At 45.0% G+C, this 22,490-nt stretch overlaps 1 protein-coding gene across 1 annotated transcript in view; it reads right to left on the bottom strand.

The window, feature by feature from the left end:
* Positions 1 to 5,054: 5,054 nt before the first annotated feature.
* CERS5 (ceramide synthase 5) overlaps positions 5,055 to 22,490 on the bottom strand; it is a gene marked incomplete in the record, with an annotated part of 168,294 nt that continues 150,858 nt past the window's right edge. Inside the window, 3 exon segments of the mRNA XM_040340276.1 lie at positions 5,055 to 5,788; positions 21,811 to 21,840; positions 22,105 to 22,261. Coding sequence (XP_040196210.1) covers positions 5,639 to 5,788; positions 21,811 to 21,840; positions 22,105 to 22,261 — 337 coding nt within the window.

The following is a 22,490-nucleotide window of genomic DNA, read 5'->3' as shown; positions in this document are numbered from 1 at the left end:
TGTACTGTTTGTGGGGGGAATCGGTGACCGCTCTCTGTATAAAACCATCCTCACACAGAGCTACAGATTCCGTCGGGGCCACGCTGTGAGCACTCCTTCCAAGGATGTTCCTGAACGTCCACTCAGAACGAGGAAAGAACCAACCGGCTGTTTATGTGCAGTGGGAGGTAGTTGAACACATTGCTAATAGTATCAGCTGTTTATACCAAAGTTAGGACTGTGCAAGGGAGCAATTAGAGAGATGGGGGCTGTAAAATTTGTGCAATAAATATTCTGGAAAACATTACAAAATGTTGTGGGTGTTTTTACATTTTAACCATTTCCAGGCCACCCGTCTATACACGTCGGCCCTTTGATGTTAAATACCATTGTTATGGCAGCAGATAGCTACCATAAGGTTAGCATTTTTTTCAACTGCGGGCGGTCCGCTTTGAGATAAAAGTGGTCTCCGTGGAGGATTCGCCACAAGATCACTTTTATTGGCAGCGGGAGGGGTGCCCACCCCCCTCCCGCTGCGACCCGGTAGTCTTCGCCACTTACAGGAGCCATCGGTGGAGACGATCCAATCCTTTTCCCTGCTTGGCACAAACGCCACCTCCGCTCAAAGACTTTAATGGGACAATTAAAAAAAAAATGTTTTATTGCTCTTAAGTGTAAATGTGAGCTCTGAGGTCTTTTTGACCCCAGATCTCACTTCAAAGAGGTCCGGTCATGCTTTTTTAATATTACAAGGGATGTAATAGGAATAAAAGTGATCCAAATTATTATTATTATTTTAAAAGGATAGTGTAAAGATAAAAAGAAGTAAAATAAATAAGAAATATTTTTTTTAAAGCGCCCCGTCCCTCCGAGCTCGAGTGCAGAAGCGAACGCATACGCAAGTCACACCCACATATGAAACGGTGTTCAAACCACACGCGAGGCATCACGCGATCGTCCTAGCGATGACAATAATTCCAGCACATAACCTCCTCCAACTCAAAACTGGTAACCTGTAGATTATTATTATTTTTTTTTTTTTTAACGTCGCCTATGGAGATTTGTAAGTGCCAAAGTTTGTCGCCATTCCACGGGCAAGCACAATTTTGAAGCATGACATGTTGGGTATCAATTTACTCAGAGTGACATCATCTTTCACAAAAATTGGGCTAACTTTACTGTATTCCTATGTTTAAAAAAGTGCGTTTGTAAGATGGCAAATACGGTGTGGCAAAGTATTGCAACGCCCGCCAGTTTATTCTCTATGGTGTCTATAAAAAATATATGTTTGGGGGTTCCAAGTAATTTTCTAGCAAAAAAAAGTAATAATTTTAACTTGTAAACAGTTGTCAAAAATAGGCCTGGTCCTTAAGTAGTTAAAGGTAGGGGGTGCAAAATATAGGATCTGTCCCGGGTGCCAAATGCTCTAGGGTACACCCCTGTCAAGTGGCACTCAGCTGCACACTGCCTCGTTGGGCTTGGAGCAGTGGCACTTTAATAATTCTAGCTAGGAGGTACCGTCTTTCCCCTGAAAATAAGCCCGGGTCTTACATTAATTTTGGCAACCTAAAACAAACTAGGGCTTATTTTCGGGGGATGTCTTTTTTTTACGGTATGTACAATGATCTTAAAGTGGTTGTAACCCTAAAAAAAAAAAAATCCTTTTCCTTTAAAGCATAATAGATTGCATAGTGCTTCTGCTGTGTCATTTATCCATCTCCTGTGTCCCATGTCTTCTCCCCCCTCCCTGTCAGGTCAGGACCTAAAAAGCATCTTAAAAACCAACCTCATAGAATTGTGCCGATGTGGGGTGCAGTGTGTCTCCCTTTGTGTTTGTTTTGTGGGTAATAGCTTTCTTGCAGCCGACCTGGCGGTTGCATGGTCTCCTTGGGCTCTTCTTCTCTGCTCCGGGATCCCCGCTGGCGTCAGTGCACTGAAAGGGGGGGCCGCGAGCGTCCTGTGGAAGAGCGGAGGAGGGGGGAGCTGCGGGCAGGAGGAGCCGCTGTCTCACTGGCATTGGCCCACACCGTGCACTGGGGAGGGGGGGCCTGCGGGCGGGAGGAGAGCGGAGGAGGGGGAGACGGTGTCCTGCTGGCATCTGTCCGCTCCGTGCGCTAAGGAGGGTGGGGCTCCGGGCATCAAGCGAGAGGAGAGCGGCGGGGGGAGCCGTTGTCTCACTGGCGTTGGCCCGCTCCGTGCACTGGGGAGGGCAGTCGTCAGCCATGAGGAGAGAAGACCTCCGGCAATCATTCTGCAAGGTGGATTAAAACATTTTTTTAACAAATCTTACTAGGGCTTATTTTCGGTGTAGGGCTTATATTGCAGCCCTCCCTGAGAATCATGCTAGGTCTTATCATCGGGGTAGGTCTTATTTTCGGGGAAACACGGTAGTAGTGGAGTCGGGAGGGGGAGGAAGTGCTAGACAGTGCATGGAGGGGTGCAATGTCTTAACATCACATAACATTCATGATGTTCCCCGTCTGCATGGCCATTTACTTTAGAGCAAACAGTCCGCAGAAGGATCTGCTTTGTTTGCCCTTTCCCCTCCCAAAGTGCCAGCAGCCAGTCCCAGTACCCATTATTCAGGCTGGGTTCACACTAGAACACGCAGCGGCTCACAGTACGAGTCCGGTGCATCTCCATTCACTGTTCCAGGTCCGATTTCAGCCCAAATTCTGGGCTGAATTTGGACCTGAAACGGAACAAAAAATGCACAGGGCTCCTGTGCAATTCACACCCGAGCCACTATGGAGATATGTGAACCGGCTCCATAGAGAGCTGGTCACAATCTCTTGCTATGCGAATTGGAAGCAAAGAAATCCACATCCAATTCGCATTAGTGTGAACCCAGCCTCAAGGTAAGTGAAGCCTTCTAGGGCTGGGCAAAGCTGTTGACCAAGTTATTGTCAAAGCATTCATATTACAAAAAGTGGTGGATCTTATAGATGGAGAGGTGAAGTCGTTGCCATAGAAACATTTGTAAAGGGGAGGAGTTAGTAAGGTGACCACGCCCATGTGGGGGAGCACCAGAAATATTTCTGCACCCAGGCATCTGTGTTCCCAAGACTGGCCCCGGGAGAAAGCACCATATTAAGATCCCCGTCTAAAATGAAAGGGCCTGCTATCTGGAATGCCCGGGCCATAACAGTTTCCCAAAAGATCACAATAAAGGGAGGTGGGATATATAAAGCAACAAATGTAGAAGAGGATTTGTTAATTTGCAAAACAGCCAACACACATCTACCACAAAGATCAGTAACCACTGTGTCCAGAGAACGTCATAGCGATTTAGAAATGAACACTGTAACCCCTCCCCCAAAAGTTATGTCAAGCACCACTGACAAGTGAATAACATTGATTATCTTGTTACAATGCCATCTGAAAGTGGGTGGGATATATTAGGCAGCACGTGAATATGTTATTCCTGTAGTGCAGTGATATGCAATTAGCGGACCTCCAGCTGTTGCAAAACTACAAGTCCCATCATGCCTCTGGGTGTCAGAGTCTTGCTATGCCTCATGGGATTTGTAGTCCTACAACAGCTGGAGGTCCGCTAATTGCATATCCCTGCTGTAGTTGATGTGTTAAAGCAGAAGAAAATGGGCAAGCGCAAGGGTTTGAACTACTTTAACCACCTCCCATCCGCCATATAGGAAAATGACCGCAGCAGAGTGGCTCTATCGTTCTGGGACGAAGTCATACAACTTCGTCCCACTCTCAGCGTGTCGATCAGCAGCGTGCTGTATACGCGATCCCTGTAAAAAGCAAATGGTGCAGCTCTTTACCCATGTGGTTAGCTGTGTCCAATCACAGCTGATCACATACAAAGAAATGCAGGTTATCGGCTTTCCTTTCCTCACACTGACCGCATGTGAGATAAGGAGAGCAGATAAGTGGCATTTCCCCACAGGAGAGACCTGTACAGATAATCAGGGCACTGATCATCAGTGCAGCCCCAACAATGCCATCAGTGCCTGCCTATCCATGCCCCTAAGTGCTGCCTATCAGTGTTCATCAGTGCTGCATATTAGTGCCCCATCATCAGTGCCCATCAGCACCCTTATGGGTATAGTGTTGCATGAGTGTTCAATTGTCATATACATTTTGTCCATCAGTGCAGCCTCATCAGCACACATCAGTGAGGGAAAAAAATTACTTCTTTACAAAATTTTATTTTTGGCAAACAATAAAAAAAAACCTAGTGGCATTTAAATACCACCTAAATAAAGCTCTGTTTAAAAAAAAAAATTCATATGGGTACAGCATTGCATGACCACGCAAAGTGTGACAGCGCTGAAAGCGTAAAATTGGCTTGGGCAGGAAGGGGGTAAAAGTGCCCGGTATTGACGATGTTAACAAGGGCCAAAATTTTAAGGGCTAGACAACAGGGTCAGAGCAACTCCAAAACTACAAGTCTTGTGGGATATTCCTGGTCTACAGTGGTCAGGACCGACCAAACATTGTCCACGTAAGGAAAGCTGGTGAACCAGTGGACAGGGTCATGGGTGGCCAAGGCATGTGGGGGGCAAAGACTGGCCCTTTGTAATACAATCCAACAGAAGAATGCAGGCACCATGAGATGGGAGGTCAGTCAGCCACAGCTCAAGGAACCCCTAGCAAACTCTGGAGGAACCCTAAGATTGCACATAACCCCTGTGGAAAATGGCTGATCTAGGCTGCTCTGACTCTCCCCCCAAAATCTCAATTCATATAAGCACCCTGAAATAGTAAATTTTAGAGCTCTTCACAATAGAAAACACTGCTCTCTCTAGTATATAATGGGAATAAAACCACTGGGTCACTTTCTGTACCCCAAGACCCATTTCACACTTTGGCCACGTTAGCGGTAAAGAGCTTTACTGGCATTTTAGCCTCTAGCAGGCGCTTTTAACCCCCACTAGCAGCCGAAGTGTTAAAAGTGCCCGTGTTGCGCCAATTCGGCAGTGCTGCCCATTAATTTCATTGGCCAGGGTGTTTTGGAAGCGGCGTATACACCACTCCCAAACCGCTGCTTGCGTTACTTTTTGGGGATGTTGGTATGCTTTTAGAAACAGAAAACCCAGAACTGTCCAGTCTTAGAGGAGTTTTTTAATTTTTTTTTTATTTTTCTCATTTACCTTTTCTTCACAGACTGAAGTAAATAATAATATAAAATATGACATTAAGGCGCAAACTTTAGAGATTCCACACACAGCTTGCGTTAGGGTAGCCACCCGTTGTACCTAGCACAACTGCATGAAAGCTCCGGGCCAAATCTCGTCTTCTTTCAAAAAGGCCCAATGTTCGGCTATCTCCGAACCAAAGGGCTGTATTGGTCCAAGAAGCGCAATCCTCACCATAGCCTGTGCAAACAGCAGTCTCTCTTGAAAAGTGATAGAATGGAGTGGAGGGAATTCAGCACACAGTTTATGAAAGGTGCAGATCTATCAGGTCAAACAGTATAGGGCAGCCAGTGCATGGCAATCCTGATCCAGCATAGCAAACTGTCAAGTAATGGCTAGGATTGTATCCAGCTGTTGTCTGATGCAGGGCGTGCTTCACCCTCCAGGGGTGGCTCAGTTCAGGACAGGTTTACGTGAGAAAGGACTTAGGCCAAGTCTTATGAAGTCTTTTTTTTTTAAAAAGGTGACATTACCAAGTCGCTGGACATCTCACACATTTATTCGTCGGCCCACTGACCGTTTGCTGCATGGCCGTTCACTCTGTTTGCCCCATTGCTGGATGTGTTGTGTATTCCTTTGGTGCTATTAACTGTCGTGTCCTCGTCTTCTGAACTGCTTTCTATGTCGCTGCGTTCATCTTTTAGTGCCTGGAAAACAAGAAGATGTAAATGAGCTTTGTAACCAACAGTATTTTCAACATGCCGGCTATAAGCGAGTATATCAAATGAACTTAGTAGGTAATTAGTTGTTTACATGGTAACCAATTCTACAACCCTGTACCTAAAAAAAGAGAAAACTGTGTAAACTTGCATCTATGCTCGTGTCATGTGCGAGCCAAACACTTACCGTGAACAAACAAGTGGTAAGTGATTTGACAATCTTATTTCTGTAACAATCAACCTGAACCTGCAGTTTAGGCAACACCTGGGCTGTCAAATTAAAAAAAATTATGAATTGCTCATATATTGTAAAATCTACACACGACTTCAAATTCTTTTGCTGCTCAGCAGTGCACGTTATTCCTACCCATGCACCAAGAGTGTCAAGCATGGAGCAACATCTAGGAGGGATGCCAAGCAAGTATAGCAGCCTCAGCGCCCGGCACGGACAAGCCAAGCCCATTCATGTCTGAAGGGACTTCGTGTTTACGATAGGGGAGGCAGGCACTGACAACAAGCCAGGCCCAGGCACGCCTGGAGGGATGCTGGAGCTGTCCTGTTTGCAATAGCACCAGCAGCAGTGAATGTAGGGACTCTGGGCTAGTGCCAGGGAAGTAAATGCAACATGGCTGAATCTAGGGGGGTGCTGGGGTGGGCTACGTCTCCCCAAAGCCCCCCCACCCACAACCATCTCTCTACCTGCCGTCATTCGATCAAAACAGACTGATGGTGGTCCAATTTTCCATCTGTCTGGTTAATTAGATATAAAAACGGACAGGCGGTCTGTTTCCATTCGATTGCCCCATAGAGGAGAGCGGGACTGGGTCCATGTCCGCTCTGTATAGCAAAGCAGACATGGACTTATCTGCCTGCTCAGCGGGGATGAGTGGAGAAATTCACCGCTGAGCAAGCATATTCTGCTTAACGGAGGTGCCCTAAAGCTTGGTACACACAGTTTTTTGCTTGTGTACCTAAGCAATAGTGTGGCAACCCCCCCCCCCCCCCCGAAACAAACTGATCAGATGCTGGTTTTCCAACATGCCCACTTGACAGAAGCCAGTTATCAGGCTGACTTCTGCTGGACAAACGGCTGTACACACATACTGAACGTTGTCTGGATCATGTGTACCCAGTTTTTTTTTTGCAAGTGTATATTATGTGCGGCCCAAGATAATTCTTCTTCCAATGTGGCCCAGGAAGGTCAAAAGGTTGGACACCCCCTGATGTACGTGTATACAACTGCTTTAATCATTTTGCAGTTACAGATCTAGAATTCACAGGTCACAAGAGTCAGAGGACCATATCTGCAGATTTGTTCTACATCAGAAGGCCAGAATGAGAACCCAGCAACTAGAATTTTCAGCAATGGTCATCGCACATTTCTCATGACCGGTGTCCTTTTAACCCCTGCACAAGGACTAACAGGACCTTCCACCCCCTATGTTAAATTGGTATCTTTGATGTTGGGGTTGGTGTGGTAAAAAGGGGGAGGGGGGCATTTATGTAATCGGGTCATAAAGTGGGCACCCTCCTTCACTGATGTCTCCATGATGAGCCCACTATGTGTCCGGAGAGCTCAATGGGATGAACTGGCACCCAGGTACAACTCCCCGGGTTTCATACCCTTCCCAAACACTACTGTCACAAGCCATGTTTGAATCATCCCATAAAATACGGTCTGTGGATTGTCACACGGAGATCCCACAAAACTGAAGACTGACGCAGAGATTATTACAAACTATTAAATAAGCCTCAGAGTAGAACACAGCAAAACTCAAGCCCACGTATCTTGTATATATAACGAGATTAATAATACCCGCTCTTCCTCGTGTTAACCGGAAAAGAAGGTTCTTTTCCATAATGATTGTTATTTTCAGCTCTGTCACTCACTTCTCTAAAGGTTGGTATACCAACAAAGGTTACAGCCAAGTGAACCAAGCTTTTGGTTTCTACCAGATAAAAAGAAGGGCTCACTCCGGAGATGAATAACTGGATTCATGGATACAGGTGATCTCTCCATGTATGAACATATATCTGGCCTCTCACCTCTAAGCTCGTTTTTGACATAGTATACATTTGTAATGTTATCCGCAGGCAATGATCCCCACTACAAGCTATTCCTCACATTTTGCGACTCTGGCTCTGGAAATTGCTTGGATATGAGGTAATGCAACGAACAAAGGCCTGCTGACATGAAGGGGTTGTGAGGCCCGGAGAAAGAATTCCTCTATACAGTATTTAAATGATCGTACTCCTCTATTTTTGCATGCTCAGACTGAGCGGGGGATGGGTAATGCTTAGGTATCTTTTTTTTTGGGGTGTGGCGATTGCCATATCACATGTGCCCTGTTCATACCACAACGTGTGATGTGCAGAGGGGACTACCTGTGGATGCCACCGCACCACATAAGATCTGAATGGAGTTTACATCTCCATCTTCATTTAAAAATCAACTGAGCCAGGTGGAATATTATCAGTTAAACAGACTGCATCCTATCAGATGCAATCATGGTTTGGCAGCTCCACTATTTCGGCTGGGTTCACACTACTACACTACTTTCATCCTACTTTGATCTGTGTTCAATGTTTCCCTATGAGAGCGTCTTGTAGCGTCCTACACAAATCGGTCCGACTTTGAAAATGCTCCCTGTACTACTTTTGGTCCTACATTGATCCTACTTCAGGCCCATTGAATATCATTGAAGTCGGACCAAAGTAGTATCCTGTTCATGAAAGTAGGAAGGATGTAGGACCAATGTAGGATAAATGTAGGACCAATGTAGCAGAGCAAAGTAGGATGAAAGTAGTGTAGTAGTGTGAACCCAGCCTTAGGCAGCGGCAGGTACCATGGCTACTGAAGGCAATTGAAATTCCTCCATCCACACATTTTACATACACTGACCATATGTACAAGGAGGCAGCACATTGGTGTAGTGGACTTTCACCTAGCAGCACTAGGGTTGGAAATTCGAATCCCAACCAAGGCACTACCTGGCTGGAGTTTGCATGCTCTTTCTTCCGGGTACTCCGGTTTCCTCCTACACTCCAAAGACATGCTGGTAGGTTAATTGGCTACGCTGGCCCTAGTATGTGTATGTATGAATGCGAGTTAGGGACCTTAGATTTTAAGCTCTTTGAGGGCAGGGACTGATGTGAATGTACAAAATATATATATCTGAAGTGCTGCGTAAATTGACAGCTTTACAGCGGGTCCCCGACTTACAAGTTAGGGACTTTGGGCCAGATTCACAGTGGAGATACGACGGAGTATCTCTCAGAGTATCTATGCGACTGATTCATAGAATCAGTTACGCATAGATATCCCTAAGATCCGACAGGTGTAATTGTTTTACACTGTCGGGTCTTAGGATGCAGTACCGCGGCAGCCGCTGGGGGGAGTTTGCGTCGTAAACCAGCGTCGGGTATGCAAATTAGGAGTTACGGCGATCCACGACGTTTTTCCGCGTTCGCTACGTCGCCGCTAGTCTAGTTTCCCGTCGCAAAGTTAGTCGTCGTTTTTGGTGCCTTAACTTTAGTCAGCAAATGTATTGCTGTCTAAAGTATGGCCGTCGTTCCCGCGTCGAAATTTAAAATTTCACGTAGTTTGCGTAACACGTCTGGGAATACGGAATTACGCTACGCGCGTCGCCGTTCGAAAAAATGACGTCACTTCGCGCAAAGCACGGCGGGAGTTACGAAACGGAGCATGCGCAGTGGGTCCGGCGCGGGAGCGCGCCCAATTTAAATGGCACACGCCCATTTAAATTACGCGGGCTTACGCCGGAGGCCGCCGGCGTAGTTTTCATCGCAAGTGCTTTGTTTATCAGGCACTTGCGATGAAAACTTGCGGCGGTGTAACGTATCTACGATACGTTACGCCGCCGCAATTCTACCTGAATCTGGCCCAGAATGTTTGTTCTTAAGTCGAAAATGTTCGTAAGTCAGAAACTGCATGCGCAGAGCTGCAATTACGTCATTTTCTGTCGAATGGCTGCGCATGAGCAGAACGGGAGATACCTAATTTTCCAATGTTCCGTTGAATGTGCCCGCCATATAAAATGGCCGTGCATGCACAGAACGGCAGATATGCCCCGTTCGTAAGTAGGAGTTGTTCGTAAGTCGGGGACCCCCTGTATAAGTACCCGTAATATATAATCTTCAGTGCTAAAGGGCCAGTGGCCAATATGCATAGCAGTCACATAGTAGTCTATCTTGCTGTTTCATATGTCCACAGGTAACCAGGTAGACTCCAAGCTTTGCTGCACTTCTTCAGAACAGGAGGGATTGTTGCAACTAAATAATAAGGAACAAGGGCACGCCGGCATTACCTAAGACACCAAATATTAAAAGAATACACACATGGTTATAATCCCAAACCAACTGAATCACAAGCTCGTAAAATCGCTAGGAAAGCGTTGCATTACTCTGAGGAAGAGGGTATATCCCTCATAGCATATTAGATCTTACTTCTGCTATGGAGGGTCAACCCAGGTCTGCCTATTGTTACTGTTCATGTTCTGCAAAGTGGCTGGTTTCCTTGCAACTCAGTTGCTTTGTGAGAATAACCATTTTTGTATTCTATTAATAAATTGTATCTTAGGTAATGCATTGCCCTTTGTCATACACTAAACCTTAGGGTAGCCCTACGCAGCTCTATTTTCTCTTGTTCAGCCTGTGGACTGAATGACAGAAAATCAAACAATTCTCCCATCCATGCATGGATGGAAGACTCCCCCCGCTGCTAGCCATGGTATTTAGACAGGCACAGTTGCCTGACTACCAAACAAGCCAAGAACTGAATCCGTTAGGATACATTCACTGGGCTGGATTCAGGTAGAATTGCGCATTTTTTACGGAGGCGCAGGGCAACGTTTTTGTCCTGCGCCCCCGCAAATTTGCTGCGCTGCCCTTGATTCACGGAGCAGTAGCTCCGTAAATTGCGTGGGCGCGCCGGCAAAATGCCCGGCGCAAGCGAGCACAATTTAAATGATCCCGTAGGGGGCGGGAATCATTTAAATTAGTAGAGCGCATGCTCCGTCGGGAAACTTTCCCGACGTGCATTGCGGCAAATGACGTCGCAAGGACGTCATTTGCTTCAAAGTGAACGTGAATGGCGTCCAGCGCCATTCACGATTCACTTACGCAAACTACGTAAATTTCAAATTTCGCGACGCGGGAACGACGGGTATACATAACATTGGCTGCCCCTGCCAATAGCAGGGGCAGCCTTACGCAAAAACCGCCGTACGGAAACGACGTAAATTGCGTACGCAGGGCTCGCGCAACGTTGTGAATCGGCGTTAGTATGCAATTTGCATACTATACGCTGAGCACAACGGGAACGCCACCTAGCGGCCATCGCAAGAATGCAGCCTAAGATATCTTAGGCTGCAGTCGGCGTAACGAGGTTCCTGAATCAGGAGCATTCGTTACACCGGGGCAAGTAAGCAATTGCGCTGTGTAACCTATGGTTACACAGGCGCAATTGCTTCTTGAATCCAGGCCACTGTCTGGCTAATCATTTTCCACCCAACCCAGGGCTTGCAAGGCCTTCCACAGCTCCAACTTCAGGAGGAATCGCCCAACATTCGAGCCGTCTATGGAAAGCCATACAGTACAAAAAAGGGGAAAAACTCATTTTAGCATTCAAAGCTGGGAGGTGGTTTTCCATTTATCACGTTTCAGGGAAATTATTTTTCTAATATACTTTTTAACTAAAAGGTCTATATTTAGACCTAGCCCTTCCCACAGACAGCTTGGGGGGGATGTCCTAAAATAAAGATTGTAAGGCAGCTGGAATTTAGGCACACTGTTTCTATGGAGATGGCTTTTATAATAATGACTTTGGGAATGAAAAGGCAAAATAGACAGCGTTATAATTAGCGTCAATCTGTTCAATGGATAAGGGATGAAGAAATCAACTCCCAAATCAGATGAATTGCTATATTTTTTTGATTTTCCGCAAAATTTTCAAAACGACTCCTCTTTTCTGCAGAAAGTTGTACAATTGCCTGAATCACCACTGCTGGGATTCCCGAACAGCAAGATTCTCTGCACCTCAGACACATCTACAAATATTCATGTGAACTGATTGGTAAGCAGGTCAAGAATTAGAGCAGCCAGGAGTCAGAAAATGTACAATTCTATGCTGGCCAATTTAGTATGAATAGGACCCTAGGTGATTCAAACTCTGGGTGTTGCCTGAATTGTCAATCGATTCAGTAATCCCAATTGATGGGAACAGATAAGGATATATGTATCTCTCTTGCAGCTCAATAAACACTATAAACAGCACTCATGCATTCATCTGGTTTTCTAGGAACTCGGCTCTTGAATGAAAAAATAAATAAAATTAAATGGCACGCTACAAGTTAAGTCCAGTGAGGTGCATAACATCTCCTGGGCTTAGCTCATATATTTATATCCCACAGCTTTATAGCACTCCCGGAACACAGCCATCATTGTAGTTCTGGGAGAGCGACGCCGATTTTTCTGAGCTCTGCATCTTGAGCAGAAGAGTCACTGAAGGTGCTATGCCCCGCCCCTCCCCTGCCCATTCACAGAAGCCCAGAAAATACAAAGGCTTCTCTGAATGGACAGCAGAGAGGAGGGATGGGCATAGCTAATGTGTGTGTGCGCGCGTGCCTTTCTCCTCTTTCACAGCATTATCAGCAAACAAGTACCAGTTTACTCTGTGGGGGACTTATATATATATATATATATATATATATATATATATATATATATAAAATCACACACACACACACACACACACACACACTAGGTCTAAAGCATTCTCCAGTCATTGGATGGACCTTGTTTGGCCAGGGCTTCAGGGCTCTTCAAAAACTTGTACCTAAATTAAGACCATTTACATGCTGATTATCAAGCACATTACAACAATGAGTATTATGGTTGATGCAGGTGTACAAGGGTGAAAATACTGAATGCACTCTGCAATGCACAACTTATATGTATGTGCTGAACTTCCAGCCAGATTAGGTCCCTGGTGCCCAACCTGCAGCCCATCCTTTTGGTACTTTTTGTCAGCCCCTGCAGACACTAATCTGTCTTTTCCATATTGCTCTGCTTTGACAGTGATCTCTAGCAGCCTTGTATAGTTGGTCTCTTGAAGCATGTTCTCCATCTCCGACATCATTTTCACAGTCTGACAGTCTCCTGCAGCAAGTCTGGAGTCCCTGACCATGTCTTGTATCATGCCTATAGTCTCTGGCCATCTCCTGTATCATGTCTGTGCCCGACAATTGCTTGTGTCATGTCTGCAGTCTCTGACCATCGTTTGTATCATGCCCATGGTCTTTAGCTATATGCTGTTGTGTTCCTGCTGTCTGAGTATATATTTAATTTTATGTGCAGCCCTTTGGTGATGTCAGCCCTCCCATATCAAGAAAGTTGACCAACAATGGATTACATTGTTCTTTGACAGAAAGGCTGGATCACATGTTCTCACCTGCATACCGTATGTCTGGTGCTGTACACTAGAAACACAACATAAAGTTATGTCACCATAAAGTTGTGGGTATCAATCAGCCAATCACAGCAAACAATGGAAAAAAATAAAAAACACTAACAATCGGCATTGTATCACTCCAAGATCCCAAGCAAGTTAGACAGGTAAATACAGGCAATTAATGTAAAAAATGTAATAAAAAGTTATGTAAATGATTAAATAGTTTAAAAGTGCCAGTGTTAGAATCGTCCGGTGTTTCAAGAACATTATTTAAAACCAAAATCCCAGGCAAACAGCTAGTAAAAATATATACAATTACATTTTTTTTTTTGGAAGCCTAAAGATCTGTAAATGTCCCATGAAAGATAGCACCACTGGTGTCCTAACTTATCTACTGCATTTATGCAATAGAGCCTAGTCACTCTGTTCCCTGCATATAACTAGGCAGCAAAAGAGCAGCAGCAAACTGAGGAGGTCATCTCTTAACTCATTCTCATCAGGATGGTCCTCACCAACACAACTGCATTCAGCAGAAACCAATTGACTTTGGGCTGGTCCTCTGCCCAGCAGGATTGGTGCAGAAGATGACATTAATTCAGAACTAAAGTCAGAAAATCAATTCAGAGCCAACATCGTTGCCATGGCTTCTTCAAGGTGCTGGTTCTTCGGCCCTCTTAATTGGCTGTCGAGGAATAAAGAAACTATTGCACATGGAAGTGCATTCATTCAGGCACTGAGACCATACACAGATGTGCACAGAAGTTCATTCATTCATTCCAGAGACAAGAATGTACACCGTGCTTTGCATGCTAAACAATGTGCAAATGGTAAAATAAAGTATTTTATAGCATGGTATGCGTTGGCATGTCCCTTCTGCAATAAAGAACATGTCTGCTTGCAATTTCTTTCACGTTACATAGTCGGTAAAGCTGAAAAAAAAACACAATAGCCATCCAGTACAACCTGTGTAGGTGCATGTGTATCAGTGTCCATATTATTTCCCATATCCCTGTATGTTGTGTCCTTAAGGATGTACATCTAAGAGTTTTTTTTTTTAAATATCCATAATCCCCGCAGCCACCACCAGTTGTGGGAGAGAGTTCCACATTCTCATTTCAGTGAAGAACCCCCTACGTAGTTAAGGTGAAACCACTTCTTCTCCAGTCTCATTGTGTGGCCCTGTGTCCTTTTAGACTCCCTAGGACTGAATAGTTTATTTCCTGTGCTGGAATCCCCATTGAGATATTTGTAGACCACCATCATGTCCCTTCTCAAGTGTCCCTAATCAAGCAGAAGAGCCGAACTGCCTATTGAACTTCATTGATCTCGGCTCGTCATACGTCACTGCGTTTTTGGCGGTCGGAATTTCCGACAAGATTTGCGTGACCGTGTGTATGCAACACAAGTTAAAGCCAACATTCCAGCAGGAAAAAATCCACAGTGTTCTTGTCAGAATTTCCGATCGTGTGTACGAGGCCTTCGTGTTTGCAGCCATTCCTCGTAATGGAAGCCCTACGGTTCCCTTATTAGTTTGGCTTTAAATGTCTTTCCCATAAAATCTTCTGCTCCAACTTACATGTTCGCATAAAGTCTGTTGTGCACAGGAACAGGTGTGTCAGGATGCAGGACCTGGTGTGGAGTGTCATGCTCGCCCCCTTGGACTACAGGAGACTCAAGACGCCCACTAACGCACAGCTCCTTTCTCTATCTGCAACGTAGAGAGCGTCCTGACTCTCCTGTAGTCCAAGGAAGGGGCGAGCACGACACTCCACACCAGGGAGAAAGCCTCGCATTACTGTGTGGAGTTACAGATTTTTACATTAGAAATCTCAAAAATGTGGGCAAATGATGAAAAACCATAAAAAAACATAACAAAATGTAATTGCTTGCATTGCATTGTGGACAATCCACAACTTGTGGCAGGTGACATGGCAAGCGGACAATCCACTTGTGGCAGGTGACGTGGCAAGTGGACAATCCACAACTTGTGGCAGGTGACGTGGCCAGTGGACAATCCACAACTTGTGGCAGGTGGCGTGGCAGATGACGTGGCAAGTGGACAATTCACAACTTGAGGCAGGTGACGTGGCCAGTTGACGTGGCAGGTGACGTGGCCAGTGAACAATCCAACAACACGTGGCAGGTGACGTGGCCATGTGACGTGGCAGATGACGTGACAAGTGGACAATTCACAACTTGAGGCAGGTGACGTGACAAGTGGACAATCCGCAGCTTGTGGCCGGTGATGTGGCAAGCGACACGCTAAATACACATACACTTCTGCTCTCGCAGCTGCTACTCACTCTGGTCTCACAAAATGGCTGAAATGGTTAAATAATACTGTTTTTTGAGCTTAGGGAGGGTCTTATGATGTTTCTTAACCAAACGCTTATAAACGCAAACGCGGTAAACCGCAGCGAAATTCGCGGCAAAAACAGGCGTTTTAAACGCCGTTTTTTGCATTTGCAAACATGTGTTTAGATGAGTTTGCATCTGCGATTCGTGTGCATGGGGCCCAAGTCCAACCCTCTTCAACATCTACATCAATGCAGCTCTAGAATCCTCCCCAGCACCAGGACTGACTCTACATGACACCGATGTGAAGTTCATGCTGTATGCGGATGACCTCCTACTTCTGTCACCAACAGAGAAAGGCTTACAAGACAGCCTGGAAATGCTGGAGAAATACAGTGCCACATGGGCACTACCAATCAACTCGATACAACAAAAACCATGGTGTTCCAAAAGAAAAATACAAAACAAACAAAGAGCCCTTCCTTCACAATAACTGCACTGTGGATGAAACAGCTACACATACCTCGGCCTAGACATTACCCAATCAGGAAGTTTCAAGCCAGCCATAGAGGCACTAAAAGACAAGGCATGCAGAGCCTACTATGCCATCAGGAGACGGCTGTACCGCCTAAAACCACCCGTGAGAGTCTGGCTCAGAATATTTGATAGCGTCATCGCCCCAATTCTTCTTTATGGCAGTGAAGTTTGGGGTCCTGTTACCTACCCAGACCAATCCAAATGGGACCCCAGCCCAACAGAAATATTCCATCTGGAATTCTGCAAGCACCTCCTCCAAGTCCATCGGAGCAACTCCAACAGTGCTTGCCGGTCCGAGTTGGGCAGATTTCCCTTACTTCTCGCAGTACAGAAGAGGGCACTATCATACTGGGACCACCTACAAAACTTCCAAATACAGAGAGGTTTCTTCACAGTAACAGCTGTGAAAATGTAGAATAGACTGCCTCGAGAACTCGTTTTTGTCAGCTCAGTAGATTGTTTTAAGAAAGGCCTTTCCTAAATGTACATAACAACTGGATACTAACATTTATAGGTAAAGTTGAATTTTCAACCAGATTAACTACTTCGGGGCCATAGGCAAATGACGGCCACAAGGTGGCTCTCAAATGCCGGGAGGACGTACATTGACATCCTCGGCTCCTCCGGCCGCTGGGGGGCGGGCACGTCATTGGGTTGCCAATGCGTGTGCCTGGCGGCCGCGATGTCCGCCAGGCACCCGCGATCGGCCGTTACACAGACAAGGACGTGGATCTCTGGATCACTTGTAGTGCACAGTGGATTTACCTCTAGTAAATAAACCCTCTCAGCCAATGGCAGTCCTGGTGGGGGGACACAACAGCTCAGCGGGGAAGATCGCTGGATTAACCTTAAACTGTTAGTACAGCGGCTCCGACTGGAGCATGAAATCCGCTGGATTGCATGGAAAAAAATATATATATATATCATAGTGTGTACCAGGCTTTAGCTGAGCAGGGAGAGGTCTTTCTTGGGATGGGATTCCTGCTTTTTTTTGGTCACTGTCAATTCACCTGAATGAGGCAGCATAACCCAAGTAGTCGGGAACACAAAGTCCTCCGTGTCCTGTGATGTACGATTAAGGCCCCTTTCACACTGAGCGCCTAAATACTGCCTGAAAAACTCCTTCCCTGCAGTCTCAATGTAAAAGCCCGAGGGCGATGCGCTGGCGGGACCGCTCCAAAAGTCCTACCAGCAGCATCTTTGGAGCGGTGTGTTTACCGCTCCTTCACATTGAAAGCAATGGGCACCGTGGTAATACCGCCGTCAATGTGCCTCTGCAGAGTTCAGAATTCAGATGGTATAGCGCCACTAAAAATAGTGGCGCTATACCGCCACCGCACATCCCGCCACAGTGTGAAAGGAGCCTAAGAAAACACCATTTTTTTTTTACTTGCCAAAAATTCTGCAATGCTTTTGATTAGAAACATTTTAGAGTCATTTTAAAAAGGAACACATTTTGAAATAAAATGTATACCTTTCCCCCCCCCCCCCCCCAGCTCGTGCCCCCCGCTGTTACTTTTCCATTAAGGTCAACACTGGAACCACAACCATCAATCCCTCCCCGCATACCAGGGTACTAGGTGTAATCCTAGACTGTGATCGTCATTTCAGCCCCAAATCCAATCGTCAAAAGCTAGAAGACTTTACCTCCAAAGTGTCTCTAAAATGTGTCCCTTTTAACAAACCCCCCCCCCCCAAAAAAAAGGAGCTACTCATTCACACCCTTGTCATCTCCCTTCTCATGGGCCTACCCCATCATAGGCTATCCCAATCTTCAGTCTATCGTGAATGTCTGCTACCCCTCTCCGCCAATCCCAAAAACTGGCTTCCGATTGGCCAGTGAATTAAATTAAACATACCAACTACAACATAAGCCATTCCCAACTCTGCACCGAGCTACATTACCAATCTTGTCTCCAAATATCACCCAAACTGTCCTATGTCTTCTTAAGACCACCTACTCTCAAGCTCCCTCGTCTCCTCCCATGCTCGTCTCCAGGACTTCTCCAGAGCCTCTCGCATCCTCTGGAACTCTCTACCTCAGTCATTCCGGCTATTTCCCACTCTAGCTGCCTTTAGGCGATCCCTGAAAACTCATCTCTCCAGGGAAGCTTATCATATAATTTTTATATACAGAAAAATCACTAAAAAAAAAAAAAAACTGTACTGAAAGACTCCATCTCCTCGAATGCTATAGATAACTCAGACAGAAAATGTAAAAAAAAAAAAAAAAAAAAAGTACAGTATATTAATTTTAGCCTTTAACCATTACTGCCTAAAACGTGTACTAAAAGCCTCTCCTGTGAAGTATGTACAGAAATAATTGGAACAAAGGGAGGTCAGAAAAATCTAAAATAACTTTTACAGGGAGGGTTGAATAGCAGAGATGGTTTTGGGATTAGTAAGATTCATGTGACTTCACAAACCAGCACTACACTACGTTCACATTTCTGATAAAAATGACTATCTTGTGGAGACATGCAAAAAAAAACAGAATGAATACCTAAAAAACCCAACCAGCAAGAAATTCAGGATGCACAAGAATGAGGTACAAAAGTAAACAATTCTCACCTCAGACTATCTGTACAGAAATGTAAACACTGTTAAAACGGGTTGTAAATCGTAGTGTTTTTTCACCTTAATGCAGCCTATGCATTAAGGAAACTAAGTGGGCGCGACAAAAAAAAACAAAACGTTAATAAATCTGAAAACAGGCGACAAATTTAAGCATCCTGCAGCTGAAACTTGCATCAGCTGAGGTCTGAGCTTCCACCTGGTAAAACCTCGAGAACGTGTTAACAGAGGACCTGGTGGCGGCCTTGCAAATTTGGGATAGAGATGCTTAAAAGCTCAAAAATTTGGTGAAATGAGCTCCGATAGGGAAAGAAATGGCACCTTTCTGTAAGGGCATAGGCCCTGGAAAGAAGTGGTCGCATCCACCTGGTAATCGTGGAGCGAAGGCAGGATGTTCTCTATGAGAGTCTGTAGGTAGGACGGGGAGGGGGGACAAATTGGGGAGACGACAATTGGGCAAGTGTTCCAGCGGCTCATTAGCCAATCAGTCCACTTTCACGAGAAAGCCAGCTGCCAGCTGAAGAAAAAAAATACTGGGGTTATGGCCGACGGCTTCAGCCATAACCCCAGGAACCGCAACTTCTATATACGTATTGCGATCGACAAGTGGTTAAATAAGACAGGTTTTTCTGGCATGATCAGTCATATAAATATCAGTGCCAAAATGTCACAATTTCTGCCAGGGTATGCAAACTGTAAATAGACACCTTAGTCATCGTTTCACAATCAGCAACAGCAATGTCAGCCTGCCATGCACACCCTTTCAGTCGGCCAATGGGCCGCCTTTATGATGGACCTGAAATACAGTCCAATGGCCAACTGAAGGAGCACACACAGCAGACTGACAACACTGCTGCCAATTAATTGCCAGGCAATCCACTCCCTTTCCACTTGTCAAAACAAAAAGTTTGCCTTTAGTCACAATTTAGGAAAGCAATACAGTGAGGTATTATGCCAAACAAACCAAAATAGATTTAGCCATCAGTTTTACTACAAAGAAAAAGCGGAGGGCACAGACGCCTAGTGCATTACATTTTTATAAAATTTATTAAGACGCCAGAGACATACTCACAAACATGAGACATTAAAAAAACGCATGTCATGCATAACGCCAGTGTCAGGAATGCGTTTCGAGAGACAAGCTCCCTTCCTCAGACCTAAGCCAGAGGAACATTTTTTCAACTTAAAGCGGGGGTTCCGCGGGTTTAAGTTTTTTTTTTTTAAGTCTTCTGCCGCTCTTACCTTGTGTAGGTAATCGCTCATCTGTCCCAGTCTTGTAGCCCGCTGCATTGCCAATCTCGAGAAAAGGATATTTTATAAAATTCTAAGATGGACGTTACCATCTTTACTGTGGGCACTGTGAAGCCCAGCTCATTCTTCTTCCGGGATGCGGCGAATGCTGACGCTGGCGAAGTCACATGACCCGCCTGACTAGTCACTTGAGCCGCGAGATATCGCGGGATTTCGACACAGCGCGTCTCCTGGGATTCTCAGGAGACGCTCCCAGGAGACAAAGCGCTGATGGGGGATTTTGGAAAACCACGCCCAATCCTGCGGGGAATAGTGAGTGACAGCTCACAAAAGGCCCTCGTTCAAAGGTAAGGAGGCCGATTAACCACTTGCCGACCTCCTCATGTAGATATACGTCGGCAGAATGGCACGGACAGGCACATCAACGTACCTGTACGTGCTCTGCTTGACGTGGGTGGGGGGTCCGATCGGGAGCCCCCCCCGCTACATGCGGCGGTCGGTAAGCCTCGGGGAGCGATCCGGGACGACGGCGCGCCTATTTGTTTATAGCCACTCCGTCGCGATCGCTCCCCGGAGCTGAAGAACGGGGAGAGCCGTATGTAAACACGGCTTCCCCGTGCTTCACTATGGCGGCGCATCGATCGAGTGATCCCTTTTATAGGGGAGACTCAATCGATGATGTCAGTCCTACAGCCACACCCCCCTACAGTAGTAAACACACACTAAGTGAACACTAACTGTTACAGCGCCCCCTGTGTTTAACTCCCAAACTGCAACTGTCATTTTCACAATAAAGAATGCAATTTAAATGCATTTTCTGCTGTGAAAATGACAATGGTCCCAAAAATGTGTCAAAATTGTCCAAAGTGTCCGCCATAATGTCGCAGTCACGAAAAAAATCGCTGATCGCCGCCATTAATAGTAAAAAAAAAAATAAAAAAAAAAAATGCAATATAACTATCCCCTATTTTGTAAACGCTATAAATTTTGCGCAAACCAACCGATAAACGATTATTGCAATTTTTTTTACCAAAAATAGGTAGAAGAATACGTATCGGCCTAAACTGAGGGAAATTTTTTTTTATATATATGTTTTTGGGGGATATTTATTATAGCAAAAAGTAAAAAATATTGCATTTTTTTCAAAATTGTCGCTCTATTTTTGTTTATAGCGCAAAAAATAAAAACCGCAGAGGTCATCAAATACCACCAAAAGAAAGCTCTATTTGTGGGGAAAAAGGACGTCAATTTTGTTTGGGAGCCACGTCGCACGACCGCGCAATTGTCTGTTAAAGCGACGCAGTCCCGAACTGTAAAAACCCCTTGGGTCTTTAGGCAGCATATTGGTCCGGGGCTTAAGTGGTTAAAAAAAAAACCGCATACATAGTGTACTATGGCTGTAGGTTTTAATAAGCACAACTTCTGCTTTAAGTTCATTTTCATGTATTTCAGTGTTATAATGTGTTATTTGGTTGACTAAAAAAATAAATAGAAAAACACACTTTGCTCCCCGTCTGAATATGAGAAAAAAAAAAAAAATCTGCAGCTTAGCTGTATTCTGCTATACAGTATATAATAAATAATCTGCATTATCAAGCCAACAGCCATTACAGCAGGCACACTTTATATTCAGGAAGATCTGTGTAAAATAAAAAAAAAGGTTTCGGAAATATACTCGGTAATGTCCATTTAATTTAAGTGTTAGCGCTGATGAGACGATATCCAAGGCCCAGATTTATCATGAGAAATATTATTTGAACATGCGATTTAGTTTCATGGATCTGGTAGTGTATGAAAGAAGTGAACATGCAGGAGGGTACAGGAACAGCAGGCAGGAACGAGGTGTAAAGAAGCTGGAAGCAGCACAGAGAAAAAAACTTACAGGCAAAGGGTGACACTTTCCAGTTCCAACCTGACACAGAGAAAAAGGAGGTAGAGAAAGAGTAAGGCAGGGAGTGCAGATATCAAAAGACCCCTCTCCCCACAAGGTCACCTTGTCAGGGCAGAGCACAGGTAAATAAAGCAATAGTATCATTAGGTCTGGAAATGTAAGGCGATAAGATCCTCACACACCACAATGGATGAAGCCAAGAGGAGAGATACAAATATATAGATTTTAACTTTTCCCCACATTGCACAAAAAGGACAACAAAACACAATAAGGTAGAAGACGTACCTTTCCCTTTGTCAGTGATTTGTATGCTACGCGAACAATGAGCCAAGACCAGATGATGTGGAGAACTTGAAGTATTAAAAGGATACCATTAAAAAGCCACCACGACGGGTATGGGCCAATCAGCTCCCAGCTCTCAAACATCGTTGTGTTTAGGATCCTGCAAATAAACAAAACAAAACATGTTTTATCAAAACTGCTTTTTTTTTTTGTATTCATTATATGAAGTGCAAAGGGTTTTAGTGCATTAGGAAATTGTACAGCAAAAACTATAGTAAGTACATGAACACCGGCTTCTTTAAAGTGTTTGTAAAGTCTATTTTTTTGCCCGAAAAAAACAACAGGTTATATTTTTACCTGCCCTGTGCAGTGTTTTTGCACAGAGCAGC

Source organism: Rana temporaria, chromosome 2, assembly GCF_905171775.1.
Source record: "Rana temporaria chromosome 2, aRanTem1.1, whole genome shotgun sequence".
NCBI lineage: Eukaryota > Metazoa > Chordata > Amphibia > Anura > Ranidae > Rana > Rana temporaria.
Note: the sequence above shows the minus strand (reverse complement) of the source record. Positions and strands in the feature narration are given on the sequence as shown.